Source organism: Athene noctua, chromosome 16, assembly GCF_965140245.1.
Source record: "Athene noctua chromosome 16, bAthNoc1.hap1.1, whole genome shotgun sequence".
Lineage (NCBI taxonomy): Eukaryota > Metazoa > Chordata > Aves > Strigiformes > Strigidae > Athene > Athene noctua.
In genome coordinates, this window is record NC_134052.1 from 7103602 (window position 1) to 7118138 (window position 14537).

General features: G+C 40.1%; 2 protein-coding genes across 4 annotated transcripts in view; one reads left to right on the top strand and one right to left on the bottom strand.

Moving 5' to 3' along the window:
• The window catches only part of NCOA3 (nuclear receptor coactivator 3), an 89670-nt gene extending 75465 nt beyond the window's left edge, over positions 1-14205 (top strand). For 2 of the 3 annotated variants that reach the window (XM_074920406.1, XM_074920407.1), the window contains exons 17-24: positions 2966-3092; positions 3556-3727; positions 4493-4789; positions 5913-6017; positions 6493-6715; positions 6938-7112; positions 7678-7819; positions 8806-14205. In XM_074920406.1, coding sequence (XP_074776507.1) covers positions 2966-3092; positions 3556-3727; positions 4493-4789; positions 5913-6017; positions 6493-6715; positions 6938-7112; positions 7678-7819; positions 8806-8817 — 1253 coding nt within the window. In that variant the 3' untranslated portion in view covers positions 8818-14205. Of the gene's footprint in view, positions 1-2965; positions 3093-3555; positions 3728-4492; positions 4790-5912; positions 6018-6489; positions 6716-6937; positions 7113-7677; positions 7820-8805 lie in introns of all 3 variants that reach the window. The other variant, XM_074920404.1, reaches the window with a different exon arrangement.
• Positions 14206-14289: 84 nt separating this feature from the next.
• SULF2 (sulfatase 2) overlaps positions 14290-14537 on the bottom strand; it is a 68855-nt gene continuing 68607 nt past the window's right edge. Inside the window, exon 21 of the mRNA XM_074920408.1 lies at positions 14290-14459. Within this exon, the coding sequence (XP_074776509.1) occupies positions 14429-14459 (31 nt within the window). The 3' untranslated portion in view covers positions 14290-14428. The remainder of the gene's footprint in view (positions 14460-14537) is intronic.

Consider the following 14537-nt stretch of genomic DNA (forward strand, 5'->3'; position numbering starts at 1 on the left):
AATGAAAAAGCTCAAGAATGGAGAGAAGGACACAGAGGGGTGGCTCTCCCATTACGGTCACAGACAAAAGACAGACCCGTTAGGGTAAGAAAAAACCATCACTTTAATTCAAACACGAACAAAACCCACACATAACAGACAGAGTGGGACAGTGAGGAGCCTTTCCACAGCTCCCAAACAGAATCACAGAATCGTCTAGGTTGGAAAAGACATTGAAGATCATCTAGTCCAACCACTAACCTAACACAACATATTTACAGAAGAACACAACAACAACATATTTACAGAAGAACAAGAAAAAACCCAACAAAACTACAAAACTTATATACAGGTTCCCTTCAGCCCCTCCAACGGGTCCAAGTGCCCTGCAAGAAAAGAAAGCGGCACGGTCATTTCAGGCAGACTGCTGATGGTCATGGTATTTGCCACAGCCCTGGGACACGCTGGGGAGAGCGGGACTCTGCCACCAGCGCTCAGCCCCGGCTGGGCTTAGGGTTAGACTTGGGTTGCCCGGCCCTAAGGAATCGCTCGCTTCCCAAAGCGGACGGGTGCTCAGGGCAGCGCGGCGGTAGCGGTTGTGCCACCAGAACGAGGGGACCGAGCGCCGTGTCCCTGCAGCGGGGCCCACCCGCCCCAGCCCCAGCCCGGCAGCAGGCAGCCCCCCCCCACTGCGGGCAGGGAATGGGGAGCACGTGCCTGGGCTGCTGCTGGAGGGTCGATCTCCATTCCTTGCTCCCTGTCTTCTAGTCCACCTCCATCTCCTCCTCCGCTTCCCCGCTGCTGGCTGGTGTTCCCACAGCCTCCAGCACAAGGTTCCAGACCCTAAGTCGAAAGCCAAGCAGAAAAGTCCATTGGTGGTGCCCCGGCCAGCCGAGCGGAGCTGTGGGACAGGGGGCTCAGCACTCCTGCCCCCTCTCGCCGCCCGGGGAGAGCCGTGGGGCGATGGGGCACAGGGCACAGCCCCAGAGGAGCTGGCTGGAGGCTGGGCGGCTCCTTGGCCACCAGCACTCACATGTCTAGATGAATGAGTGCCTGCAGCCGGCGGAACTTGTGCTGCTGGTGCTTCAGCAGCTTGGGAAGCGGCAGTGGCTTGAGGATCTGCAGGAAGAGAGAGGGCAGGAGTGAGCGGTCCTGCTCCCTGCCCCGTGGGGCACCAGGCACAGACCCCGTCCCTGTGCCTCTCAGCACCCAGAAGCTCCTTACTCTGTGTATGCATGTCTCGCTCTCTGTGCTGCTCTCTGGGCAGGACACAGCTCTCATGGTGTAGCCTGGAAAGGGGCAGAGGAGACAGCGGCTCAGGCTCCAGGCAGAGCCCAGCTGCGCCTGGCGAGCATCCCTCCGGCACAAGCCCCGGGCGGGCGCCCTGGACTGCACCGAGGATGTGTCCCCCCAGGCAGGGAGGCTCAATTTCTGCAGGGGATGAGCAGCCCAGAAGGGCTTCTCCCAGCCCAGGGCCTTGCAGGGTTGGCTGCAGAGTGCGAGCCAAGCTTCCGGCCCCCCGAGCTCCCCAGAGCGGGGTCCCCACCCCGCACCATCCCCGCACTGCCCGGGCAGTGGCAAGGTGCCCACCTCTGTGGAGCGCGCCCGCAGCTCCGGCAGCACAGGTTCCTTCTCTTCTTCGGGTGCCACCAAGATGGCAGCACCCGGGCGGGGATGAGGCTCTGGGAGCAGGGGAGAAGGTCTGGGTTGTGCTTGGAGGTGTTGGGATCAGGGCACAAGGTCTGGGCTGGGAGCAGGGCAGAGGGGCTGCTGGCAGGGCAGAGGGCTGCTTGGGTTGTGCCCGTTGCCAGGCACTGGAACCCGCAGCTGGAACACGGGCCGTGACATCCCACGGCTCTGACATCAGAGCTGCAGGGCCAGCTGTGCAGGGGGGTGAGAACACCTTAAGGGGCTGCAGCTTCACGGGCAATGTGGGGGGATTTTTACGGGAGCCCTCGAGACGAATTAGACACACTTCTGTTCTGAAATATAGAAGCGAATGGCTGAACTATAGGACTGACTGAAGAGGGCGTTGGGCGCAGCCCTGCCGCCATCACGGGTTCTTCAAGGAGTCTGCAGAGCTGCGTCACGAGCAGATCCCTTGTGCCCCCTTGCCCCAGCGCCCATCCCTGAGCGGTTGCGTGGCGGGGCCTCTGGGAATAAATGAACTGCATGTCTAAAATGTGAAAAGAATCTTAAAGCCTTTGGGTTTTTTTCCTGTTCTGTATCTCTAACAAAGTTTTAGCATAGAGCTGACATTGTCCTGTCTAATGTGCCAATCCTGGCATGCCCAAAAAGGGCCAAAATGGCCAGTGTCATTGCCCTTCCTTTTTTATCATGAATGGCTACCAAGGCTGTTACCAGTTCTCTTAAACGCACTTACTGTTCCAGTGTGACATGTGGGTATAAGGCTAAATGAGGAAGAAATTTCTGCTGAGTCAGAGCTCCTCAGTTGAGCTTTCTAGAAACTGTTATTGCTAGGTGATTCCTACAAATATGGGGAAATAATGGGATGACACAAACTCTCCTGTGTAGTGCTGCATGACTCCAAATAGGTAGAAGGAAGGCCGTACTCCCAAAGAGCAAAATGTTGTTGGGTACGTTCTGTTTATTTTGCGTTTCACCTTGTTCTGGAAATTAAAATATATTTGCTAGTACCCAGATTTCATTGGCCAGAAAACTTTTTTGTATGTAAAGTTGCTCTATCTGTCAAGTTCTTATTTTAGGGGTTTAAGGATTAGAAATGGCAATTCTGCTCTAACCAGATAACAGCTTTATATCACTGTCATATTTGCGTCTGTAGTCTGTTATATTTCTGAAATTATTTTGAGTCTAAGTTTATGTATACACTTTAAAACATGCTGATAGAAAGCTGCTGAAGTTGCTTGACAATTTGTGTGATCATACACAATGCTTTATGTAAACACTGGGAAAATAAGATGACACCTTTTGTTTTTAAAAACCACACAAATGTTTTGCCTCACAGGGCCAAATGAGATAAACATTGGCATGGGAGGGAATCCATATGGACAGCCAGGACCATCTAACCAACCGGGATCGTGGCCTGACAACATGCTGTCCATGGAGCAAGCCTCACGGGGTTCACAAAACAGGTAGAACTGGGGAAGATCTTCTGTTTGTCAGAAGAATTTAAGACATGGAGAAAAATTAATGAGACATATACAGCGGGGATAACAGTTTGGAGTCAGAATCTGTTTCCATTGCTGCTGCTGGTACGACACTGGATATCTTTTAACCCAGCTCCACAAAAGGCGTTGCTAACAAAACCAATCAATCCTTGAGTTGGGAGGCATGGAGAAGAGAAGTGGGAAAATGTGAAATCATGTCTCTGTGGCACATGCAGAAGCCAGGAGAAAACAGAATGTATTTATGTGCAGGGATACACAGTAGTTGACTGGACATTTTAGGACCTAAATTTGAGAATTAAGTTCTTAAGTCTTACTTCAGTCTTCTGAGTGATCATAGTACTTGGTCATCTCCAGGTCAATATATTATGTAAAATCTATGTATATGCCTTTATAGTCCATAATGGTTGTAATGTTTTTATATTTATAGACAATTAGTTAGAAACTCTTTAGATGACCTCTTATGTCCGGCACCAAATATGGAAGGCCAGAATGATGAAAGGGCACTTTTGGATCAGCTGCACACGTTGCTGAGTAATACAGATGTCACAGGGCTGGAAGAAATTGACAGAGCATTAGGAATTCCCGATCTTGTAAACCAAGTAAGTAAACAGAGATTTTGGGCATTTATTTTCAAAAAACCTCTATTTTGTTTGAAAAGAAAGTGAAGAGGGCCTCCACACTCACTCTGTCTCCCCACTTCCTTGTTTTGATTTTCCTAAATCTGCCTTTAGAAGCATCTACACTGAGTAGTGATTTTCACTGGAGAGGCTCAGTATTAAGTTTTCTTGTGCATTACAAAAACATAAAATGTTAATATCTAAATTTTTTGTAATATGTCTTGGTATATAGAGAGGTTTTTCGGGTGTAAGTCTTTATAATTCTATAAACAGGGAATTGTGTTGGGTTTCTTTAGTAAATTATTTCAGCTGAGCTTGGGTTGTGAAATATTTGACTGGCAGTGATGTGTTAGTGAGTAGGACACTTCCATCACCTCCAGTTCTGGCTTGAATTTGCTTGGCTAGGAAACAGGAAAAAGAAATTCTATGAATAATGTGAAACTTGCTAAAAAACACAAAATCACACTGTCATTTGTACAAATAGCAGTTTAAAAGTTTGGAAGGGTTTGAATAATGGTACTGGTCTGCCTGTGTGAGCAGTGTGCAGCAGAACTTTTAAAAAAAATTATTACTAATAATAACTTTTGATATTTCATTTGACTGGAGACAAAACTAATAGTAATCTGGCCGTGCTATCTTCTACCCAAGAAACTTGGTTGTTGCATGTTGTGTTAACTTTATTGTTTCTTCAGGAATTCCTGCTTAAAGTATATATTGCTAGTGAAAACACTTTTGTGTCTGTTGAAGGGACAAGCTTTGGAACCCAAACAAGATTCATTTCAAGGTCAGGAATCTTCAGTTATGATTGACCAGAAGCCTTCATTATATGGTCAGCCTTATCAAGGGCAAGGGGCAGCAATGCCAGGAGGTTTTACTAACATTCAGGGACAACAGCCATCCTTTAATTCAGTGATGAATCAGATGAGCCAGCAGAGCAATTTTCCACTTCAAAGTATGCATCCTAGAGCAAGTGTGATGAGACCTCGAACCAACACACCAAAGCAGCTCCGCATGCAGCTCCAGCAGAGGCTTCAGGGGCAGCAGGTAATCTTTTGATCCTGCATTTACACTTTCTTCTTGTTTTGGAATGGAATAAGGTGCACACTGAATTGTGTTGCTTCACAAATATGAAAACTGACATTACAGATGATTGAAAGGATGCATCTTTCATTTTGACAGTGCTGTTCACACTGAGTGCCTAATTGCTGCAGGAGTGAAGGAACATTTATTAGGACAAGTGTTTCTCCATCAACCTCCTTAGCTACAGATTGGATTGGTTCCTGCAGCACACAACATTATTGCTACTTAAAACAGTACTCTTGTATGATGTAGCTCTGGATGATCTCTTCAGACATGTTAAGATTTAGTATTTTTTCTGAATCTTGCTGGTATCATTAAATGGGCAGCCGCATTTCTCCCGTAAATCAAATGTTACTTCTTTTTCACTGTGTTTTCTAACTGATCATTTGGGCTTATTGAAATACAGGTTTGCTTTCGATTTATTGATTTTATGTCATTTTAGGTATTCTGTTAGGATGAAAGGTGAGAGAGTAGATACAGCCATGTAGACCTTAACACTGAGTTGAAAGCACTGCTTAAAAAACTGCTGCATGATTTCAACATTGAAATGCATGTGAAAATGCAGTCCTGATACCAAATACAATGTACAAATAAAGTTTGGAAAACTGAGATAGTGCTGTGTGACATGGAACGGCAATGTTTAATCCTTGGGAAATACTGTGTTCTCTCTTGGTTGTTCTGTGACACTAATTCAATTTCTATGCTTTTGGGGTTTTGTGATGGAGAGGGAATGAGACAGAATTGTATTGTTTTGAGCAAAGCTACTGGTTATACCCTTCTGCCCAAAACATGATTTGGAACAAATAGTCTGCTATATATTTATTGTTAAAAAGTGCTAATTTCAAGGGAGGAAAAAAAATAAAGCCAGTCAGTGCTGCACTGTTTGGAAGGTTTTTCTTTTTGTATGTGTTTGAGCTGCATAACCAAATAGCTTTGTACTTCAGGTACATCAAACAGGTTAAAAATTAACCATTGCACTTGATTAATTTCAAGAGGTCTGTAAAGAGTGTTTTTTGGAGGAGTTGCCGTTATGTTGTTCAGATACCGGTATTCTCAAGCTAATAGTGCTAAAATGTCTTTTTCCAAGTTTATGAATCAGACCCGTCAAGCGCTTGAAATGAAAATGGAAAATCCAGTCAGTGGTAATACCTCAGTGATGAGACCAGTTATGCAGCCACAGGTGGGATCACAGGTAAGTAATTATTACACTAGCCATCTGAAACAGTCATTTTTCAATAGACACATCTTTGACATGTCTGCTTAGAATTTGAACCTTCTTTTGTGGATCCCACAGCATTCCTTTTTTTTTTTTTTTCCCCTTTTCCCCCTGTACAATTAAAAAAAAACAAAGGTGGGTTTTTTACCTCTCTTATTCATGAAATTTCAGAGATTTGTTCATTAGGTCATGCTATCAACAGTGTGCCAATAGTCTTTTTCATGTAGGATGTAACAGCTAATCTACTTTATCATTGTTTAATGACAACTTAATGGTCTGGTATTTTGATGATTTTTGTACTGGCTGTGGGTTTTCTTAACTTTCTGTTTTGGTAATGGATGTGCTGGGTCTTAGAGTCAGAAAGCGTGTAGGTGGTTTGATTGACTCTGACATGATTTCAATTGTAAAAGTGTTTTCTAATATGATTTTTCTTTTCTTTGGGGGATAGCAGCAAGGTTTTCTTAATGCTCAAATGGTGGCTCAGCGTAACAGGGAGCTAATAAGTCATCATTTTAGACAACAGAGGATGGCAATGATGATGCAGCAGCAACAGCAACCTCAGGCCTTCAGTCCACCACCAAATGTGACTGCCTCAGGAAGCATGGATAGTGCTTTGACAGGCCCTCCAATGGCTCAAGTTCCTCCACAGCAATTCCCCTATCCACCTAATTATGGTACTAGTACTAACACGAGGTTTTTTTTGTCTGTCTGGTTTTCTTTTCCCTTTCTTCCTTTACTATTAATCCAAACTACCTAAATACTGATCATTCTGAAAAAATGGAAAATACTTCTACAAAAAAGGATGACTTTTTCCTTTCCTGTCATTGCAAGAAGATAAACTAAAAGGTACTAGGTGATGATAACTGAAGTATATTGTCTGTCCTTTGTCTCTTAAGGATTAAGCCAACAACCTGATCCTGCATTTAGCAGAGTATCAAGCCCTCCCAACCCAATGATGTCATCAAGAATTGGACCCTCCCAGAATCCTATGATGCAGCATCCTCAGACAGCAACAATGTACCAGTCCCCTGAGATGAAGGGCTGGCCGTCGGGAAGCATGGCCAGGAGCAGGTGAACTTCACAGTTATAACTTGTGGCTCAAAAAAATGTCTTCCAATTTGCTGAAATTAGAACCTATGTTAAACAGCTTGTAGTGGGAAAAGGATTTAGAAGAGGTAAAACCAGTTATATCTCCAGTGTCTGTATTAGCCTTGATCCTGCTCTGGTTTAGGAAATAGACTGATTTAATGTATCTTATGCTTAGCTCCACTTATTAGTATTGGATCTCTGCAGTCTTTCTAACTGGAAGCAACGTTCAGTCTTTGAATACTGAAAAAATGACTTGAAGGAAATACAGAAGTTCAGAATAGGATTACAATGGATGGCACAGCCCTAACAGAAGCCCCCAAAAAGGTTACAATAGGAAATGCATATACATACTTCTGTGTGTACCTAGAAATTCAAAATTCCTTTTGGGAGGGAAACGTCTGTTTCAATGTTAAACAGATACTGGGTAGAAAAAAGTAAATGCAAAAATAGTTTTATCTTACACGAGTTGACAGCTGGTTCAGGGAAGGCAATATATCAATGTGTAAACTTCTTGGAAGGTAATTTTAGTTGTCCTTTTGTACTTCAGTTCTTTCCCACAGCAGCAGTTCAGCCATCAAGGGAATCCAGCAGCATACAGTATGATGCACATGAATGGCAGCAGTGGCCATATTGGACAGATGAATATCAATACCATGCCTATGTCAGGGATGCCTATGGGTCCAGACCAGGTAAATTGTACATGAAGATTGATGAAAAGATCTGTTGACTCTTTTTCCCATTGAGTGCAATTTGCTTCAAGCCATTCCTCTGGCACAGTCCTGTTCTCAGTTATCCTGCTTGTATTTACCTCTGTGGACCCACCACTTCTGTGTCCCAAGAGAGACCTTATATTTTTATGCTATTTAAATCAAATCCATGATGAACCCAAGCCTGTATGCTGTGATTAGCTGTTGACTTTGAAGAATCGTAGGTAGGATCAAGGCTTAAACTGCACAAAGGATGCTTAAATACTTCAAAGCCTGGAGAAACCCCCCGAGAGTAAAACACAGATTGTGAAAAGCATCTTCAGCAGATGTAAAAGATTATATATGTGGCTCCCATGAGCCAGACCAAGAATCCTGGTAGTACAGTATCCTGGCAGAAGCTGATGATGATAACTTACCCTTGTACCACCTTAGAATTAACTTGTGTTTGCCTAGCAAGAAACTATGGAAAATTTAGGCCCAGTATTTAAAGCCAAAATGAGCTAATAACGGCAGAGAAGGCTGAAATATTAAATATACTTTTGCTGTAATCTTTTCACAAAATACAAGGGATGAGCAACATACATAATATTGAGATAAGGTAAATTTATTCAAGTAGAAAGTACCTCATGAAATTTTGTCTGAGGTACCTAAGGAAGCAACCAAAATAATCTGAGGACTTCCGGGGAATAAAAGGTATTAGAGGACCTGGATATAACAAGTACCTTTTATAAAGAGAGGAAAATGAAGGTGAAATGTCAGATTTTCCAAACCCATGTGTCATACATATCCAAGTAATGTGTTTAAGAAATTCTGGTACAGCATTTCTTTTCTACAAATTTATCTTCAAAGCAGAGCACTAAAATGCTGTTGTTCTGCTTAGAAATTGGCAGTCAGTACTTTCCTCTTCAAAATGCAGTATGTTAACTAGTTTTTTCAGCAAAGATGTCTTTTATTTTTCTCTTTAACAGAAATACTGCTGACACCTAGATCTGTATCTTCAAACAAGAATACGCTGTATTAATGATGCACTAGTGTTATAAAGGAAAGCTACACATTCTTCACGGCAACTAGTACTGGCCTTACAGAAAGAAGTGATTTTTCCTGTTAATCACCATGATGTCCCAAGTTACTTCATTCAGAGGAGAAAAAAACCAATCAAAAAAAACCCCAACCCAAGAACATTTTAGTAGAAGCAGTCTCTGTATTACTGTATATTGTGGTGTACAAAAAAGGTCATAAATATTTTTAGCACTCTGCCTCTAGAAATGTGAATTTGGCAATGGCATTTTAGTAGATACATGATGGGTAGACTCCTGGCATACCTTATCTATTTACTGTAGCTATCCAAAGCCCTTTAACTACAGGCAGACAAAAGTGCCTGGAGAAGTCATGGTGGTAAGAATTTTCTTATTTCTCTAGTAACAATATCTGACAGAGAATGTAGTTCCTAGCCTTGACTCTTTTATATTAATTCCTGAATATAAATGCTGCTTTTAATCTCTTATCCCCAGGAGTCAGGATTTCCCAAGCAAAGTAGCAGTGCAAAATGAATTGGCACATACTAGTCCAAAATCCTGTCCGTTGAAGCCAAGGGGTAAAAAGAGAGGTTAATAAATTTAAATTATTTAAACACAATTGTGACTAATATTTACATATTGATGTGCAGCTGAGTGCACTTTATAAAAGACTATATAATGGATTAATGCAATATCTTTGATAAGGACTTAATATGAAGGTAGGGTGTACTCATGTTCCTTCTCAAACACAATCGTAAGAATTATTGGAAAAGACTGCATAATGTAATGTTTTCTGTGTATGGAAATTAGAGCAATAATCTTTCATCTTTTAGAAAATAACTTCAGAAAACTCAAGGCAAGGCACTGCAGTCTGAATCAGAATTTTGCAGTCTTTTTGTGAATAAATTTTGTAAATATGATCTTTAAGATAATGTATTATATATATGACTTTTGTAGGTCACTAACTCATTTTTGCAGAGTTTGTGAAGCTAAATATTTAACAAAATTGATTTCTGTAAACTCAGTGTAGTTGAGGTCCAAATAGAATTTTTTTTTTTTTTTTAATTAAATTTAATGACTTTGAAGCTGGGTGACTTTGGCCCACATCTTTCTCTTCTTTGGTCTTCAACACTTCATTTATTTTTACATCTTTAACATATAGCTTTTTATAAAAAAACAGTTGTTAAATGCTTTCTCCACCTGTGAGCACTTTGTTATGTTTCTTTTTACGTAAGACAATTTGATAAAAAGGCTCTGCATTGTAAGATGTTATGACTTGTCATGACGGTCGTGTATTTCTATAATATGTTGCCTTTTCAGTTGATGAATCTGGATTGTGTCTTTTTTGGTCAATTTTAATGAACTCTAAATGTTCTTCAAAAAAGTTTGTCTGTTGCAAAATATTTGTTGTTACATGACATCCAGAAATCTTTAAGGATATTAAGCCACACTTTAACCAAATGTCTGCACCTCATTGGATTGTTCTAATAGTAATGAATGTATTTTCTAAGCAGGTTTCTTTTATATCAGTATTTAAGTCTGGTTACAAATTTATTCCTATTATTTGCTAATAGTTGTTGTTTCCCCTCACCCCCCTTTTCATTCCTTGAAATGAAGATCCCTTTGCAGTTTTTTCAGTTTCAGGCAGTTACGAGTCAAACCTCTAAACTTCCATAAGGGACGACCCAGAAATGTTTAAGACGAGTGGTGCTTTTGTTTGGTTGTTCACTGTGTAATGGAAAACTGACTTCTCCCAAGTGAGTAAACAAAAAAATAATCTGTGTTTTGGATTGCTTCTTCTTGGTACAATAAGCAAGAGGTGGTTTTATTGTTCAGAATATTCAGTGATCTTCCATTTTAATAGAACTAACTTTAGAAATATTCTGAAAGTTCGTTGTTAGTATACAGCCAACTGTGTTCCAAAGGGAATGTAGATTCACTTGATCTACTTTATGCAACCCTGCCTCTGCAATTAGTACTGAGTATATAGATTAGGGGCTAGTATTTATTTGAAACCTTCAGTCCAATTCATGTGTGTTTTTAAATGTAAAACTTTCAAAAGCCTAAAGAACTTTTATCTTTTTTCTTAGAACATATCTGTTGAGTAAGTGCTGCCTACTGAAATTGGCAACAATCCCTTGCTTTTTATCAAATCAGAGTAGAACAATCTTTATATTTTGTAGTTGTTCATTATATTGATGGAAACTACAAACCCTGATTGCTTTCATTAGATGAGCTCTTAGTATATACTCTACTTTATATATCATGGTCTCTTTAATTTTTTAAAAAGGAGTGATTCTCTTAATACATCTATGTTTAACTGATACATGACTGATGTTCTAAAGGATCATCATTTTCTCATCTGTGTTTAGAACATTGGAGCTTTCCAGTACCTACTTTTTGGCTGAATCCAAAGATTTTTAGTTTAAACTTGATTAAGGGGGGGAGGGGGGCATTTTAAAAATGCTTTGATGACATCTTTCATGGCAGCACTGATCCTAAATACTACATCTAGTTTGAAATCTTACTGCAGTAAATAAAACTGACCTTGTAATCTGTTGACATTTAGTATCTCCACCAATTCTGTTCTGGTTCTACAGCAGCAGATTTTTCTGAATGTTTTTAGAAAACCACCTCTGTAAGAGAACAGTTAGCTAGTACAACCACCTCTGATCACTGCTGCGTGAGTGTAGTTTTACTACATGTCTCTGTTTCTCTCTTGATCACAGAAACCATGTTTTTATAAAATTGATATGTAGTATTTTTTTCCAATCTTGGCCTAAAATACTGCTTTTAAAGTTAGAAAATCAGGACCATTTTTCAGTCATAAGGCAAAAACTATTTGAATGTTGTACCAATTAGCACACATTTTATTTTAGAATTTATGTGCAGGCTACCCGATGACAGAATGATACAGCGAATATGAAACCATGTAATTCTGAGAGCAATATTTAAAAAAATTCTCAGGAGAAGGCATACAGTATTGAGAATTGCATTTAAGTTTAGTTTACATTATAAGTATTGCTTGAAATATTTGTATCTTTATTTTGCAAAACAGAAGAATCATGGGACTGATTTATAAAAGAGTTGGTTGTAAGGTATTACTGCTCTTCTGATTTTTGTGTTTGGATGTTAATAATAATGTAAATAAAGGTTTCTATTTAAAAATAGAATGTGGCGACAAGTGTATTAGCTGTCTGATGCTTTAAGGCTGATAACTCTATCCTGGAAAGGTCAGAGAAAATTCAGTGCTATTAGCGAGGAAAGCTAGGTATAGAAAAAGATTTAAATTTTTTCCTAGTCAGCACTAAAAGCTAAGGGAGTCTACCTATGAGACCCATTTAGCAACTAAAGCTGCACTGACACTGAGTGGAATTTATGTCTGTTTCAACTTCAGTATCCCTCTTTAGCAGAGCTGAAAGGAGAAGAGGTGGTAGCTTTCCCCAGAGCATGGCAACCATGTACCTGTCATAAAATAACAGCTGCTGCTTGTGTCACATACAAGTCCCAGAGCCCAGTATTTTATATAAAGGGACATGGTAACTTTTCAAGCTTCTGACTGCTAACAGGAGCAGTACTGCTGGCCACTCAGGATTTTGGTAGTCATGCCCTCATCTTGGCTGAACACACACAAAAAAGGTAAGTGCGTGCCAGCTTTTTTAATCTAATCTAGTATTCTTTCTGCATACTCACTGGGAAGGGTAGATAGCGAACACTTTTCTCAGAAAAGCAGCAAAAATGTTTCTATTGGTGAGTTTAAATTTAGTATTTTTTACCTATTTGTATTGATCCAGATCTCATCTAGCAGACGCTTCTGATTATCCATGAAATCTATGGCTAGATTAAGACAGACAATCATAGATTATTTCTGTAATTAAAAAAACCTTGCAAGAAAATTTTGGGAAGTGTATTTGACTTACTCGTGTGATACAAATACAAGCTCAAGCCTAGTTTTACTATATAGCACATATATGAAAGACCCCTCTGCCACTTTCTGAGCAGGCTATTTTTTTTTTCCTCAGTTCCTAAAATTCAGGTATAGATTTTGAGTATGGCGGTGTGGTACAGGAGAGCTATGGCCCTTGTGAAGTAATTTCTTAATTGCATTTCCTAATGTGTAAAACCAGGAAGGGTATCAAAAGAATTTCTGTAATGTATTTTTACATGGTTTCTAGAAGTACAAATTAAGTTTGCGTTTTGAAAAAAAAGTACCTCTTTGTTAAGAGTGAAGGCCACAGTTGGTCGAGTCTGTCACATAAACTCCCTCCTGCATGTGCCTTTAAAACAGGTAGAAGATTAACATGAAAAAAGATAAATACAAATATCACTGCTAGTGCCTGTACTACAATGTATTTAATAATATCTTTATGAAAATACTCAATAGACTCTGTACACTGTGCTTCCTTAGTAAAATGATGGGGTTTTTTTCCCTTTAAAAGCCTTTAAACAGTAACTGTCATTCAGAACATCTACTTTTTCGTAGACTAAAGGATAACTAGATTATTCTTTATTGGCTACAAGTATTGTACTTCTTGGAGCTGCCTTTTTTAAAAATAAATGTAGAAGTTACACTACTAAGCAAATGCCGATTTCTCAAAGGAATTGTTTTGGTTTTGAACATACAATATAATATTACCACATAAAAAAACTTCATACAAATCTGATTTCATTAAAATTTAAGATGTACATTTACTGAAATTTTTCAGTACTCTAAAAATGGATAAATTCTGAAATGTACTATGCAACATTAAGTAACATTTTGAGAAGTGGTGTGTGGGCATTCCACTCTTTTTTATTAATAAAATTCTTCACAACCTGAAGGAATTTATTTTCAAACAGTATGTTGATCAATATTTACACAACCCCTCCAAAAACCTGGCATCCTGTTAGTCAAGATATTCTCTAATCTTTGTAGAGGTGTCAATAGGATGGACAAGTAGACATGGAACTAAAACACATCCTCAGAGGGAATTTGAGAAACGTGATGGTGTTGAAAATGTTCAATGCTGCTTCACTTCAATTCCTGAATTTCTTAGAAGTTTTTTCCACCGTTGCCTTTACCCCAGTTAGAAGCAAAAGTGTCCATGTTTCCTAAATCTTGCTCTATACTTGGCTTTGAAGTTTTCCTCATGACAACTGCAGAAAGAGTTGCACTGAAAAAGGTTTTAAGTTTACTTCCACTGTATTTGTGTGCACTTTGCCTCCCTGGGATGGCAATCCTCTTTGGGATGTGGCTGTATTTCCTCTTCTGGCATTTCCTGGAGCAGTGTTAGTGGTGGTGTCTTGAAGTAGAACGCCTTGTGAAGCAGGTGAGGTATAATCCAAAGCAAAAAGCAGGTACAATAGTGGATTTCAGAGACCTGTGTTTCTGACAGCATTTCCCATAATTTCACTGCATCTATTTAATTCACTCACCAGTGCAAACATTCTATCTATTTCAGCCTCAAAGTTTATCCAGTCCTCCAGGCTAACATTATAATTCTTTCTGAAGTCATACACATTTTCATTTAGTCTGTACATGGATTCAAGTTCTGGCCACTTTGTATCCTCACGGAGGTGCAGTGGTTGGGGGAGGTTAGCCCTCCCATCCTTCCCACAGTTGTCCTCTTTAAAATAAAACAGAGATGAGTTAGTGTTTAACATTCTAGTAGAAAGTAGTTTGAAATAAATTTTTAATGCTTCCA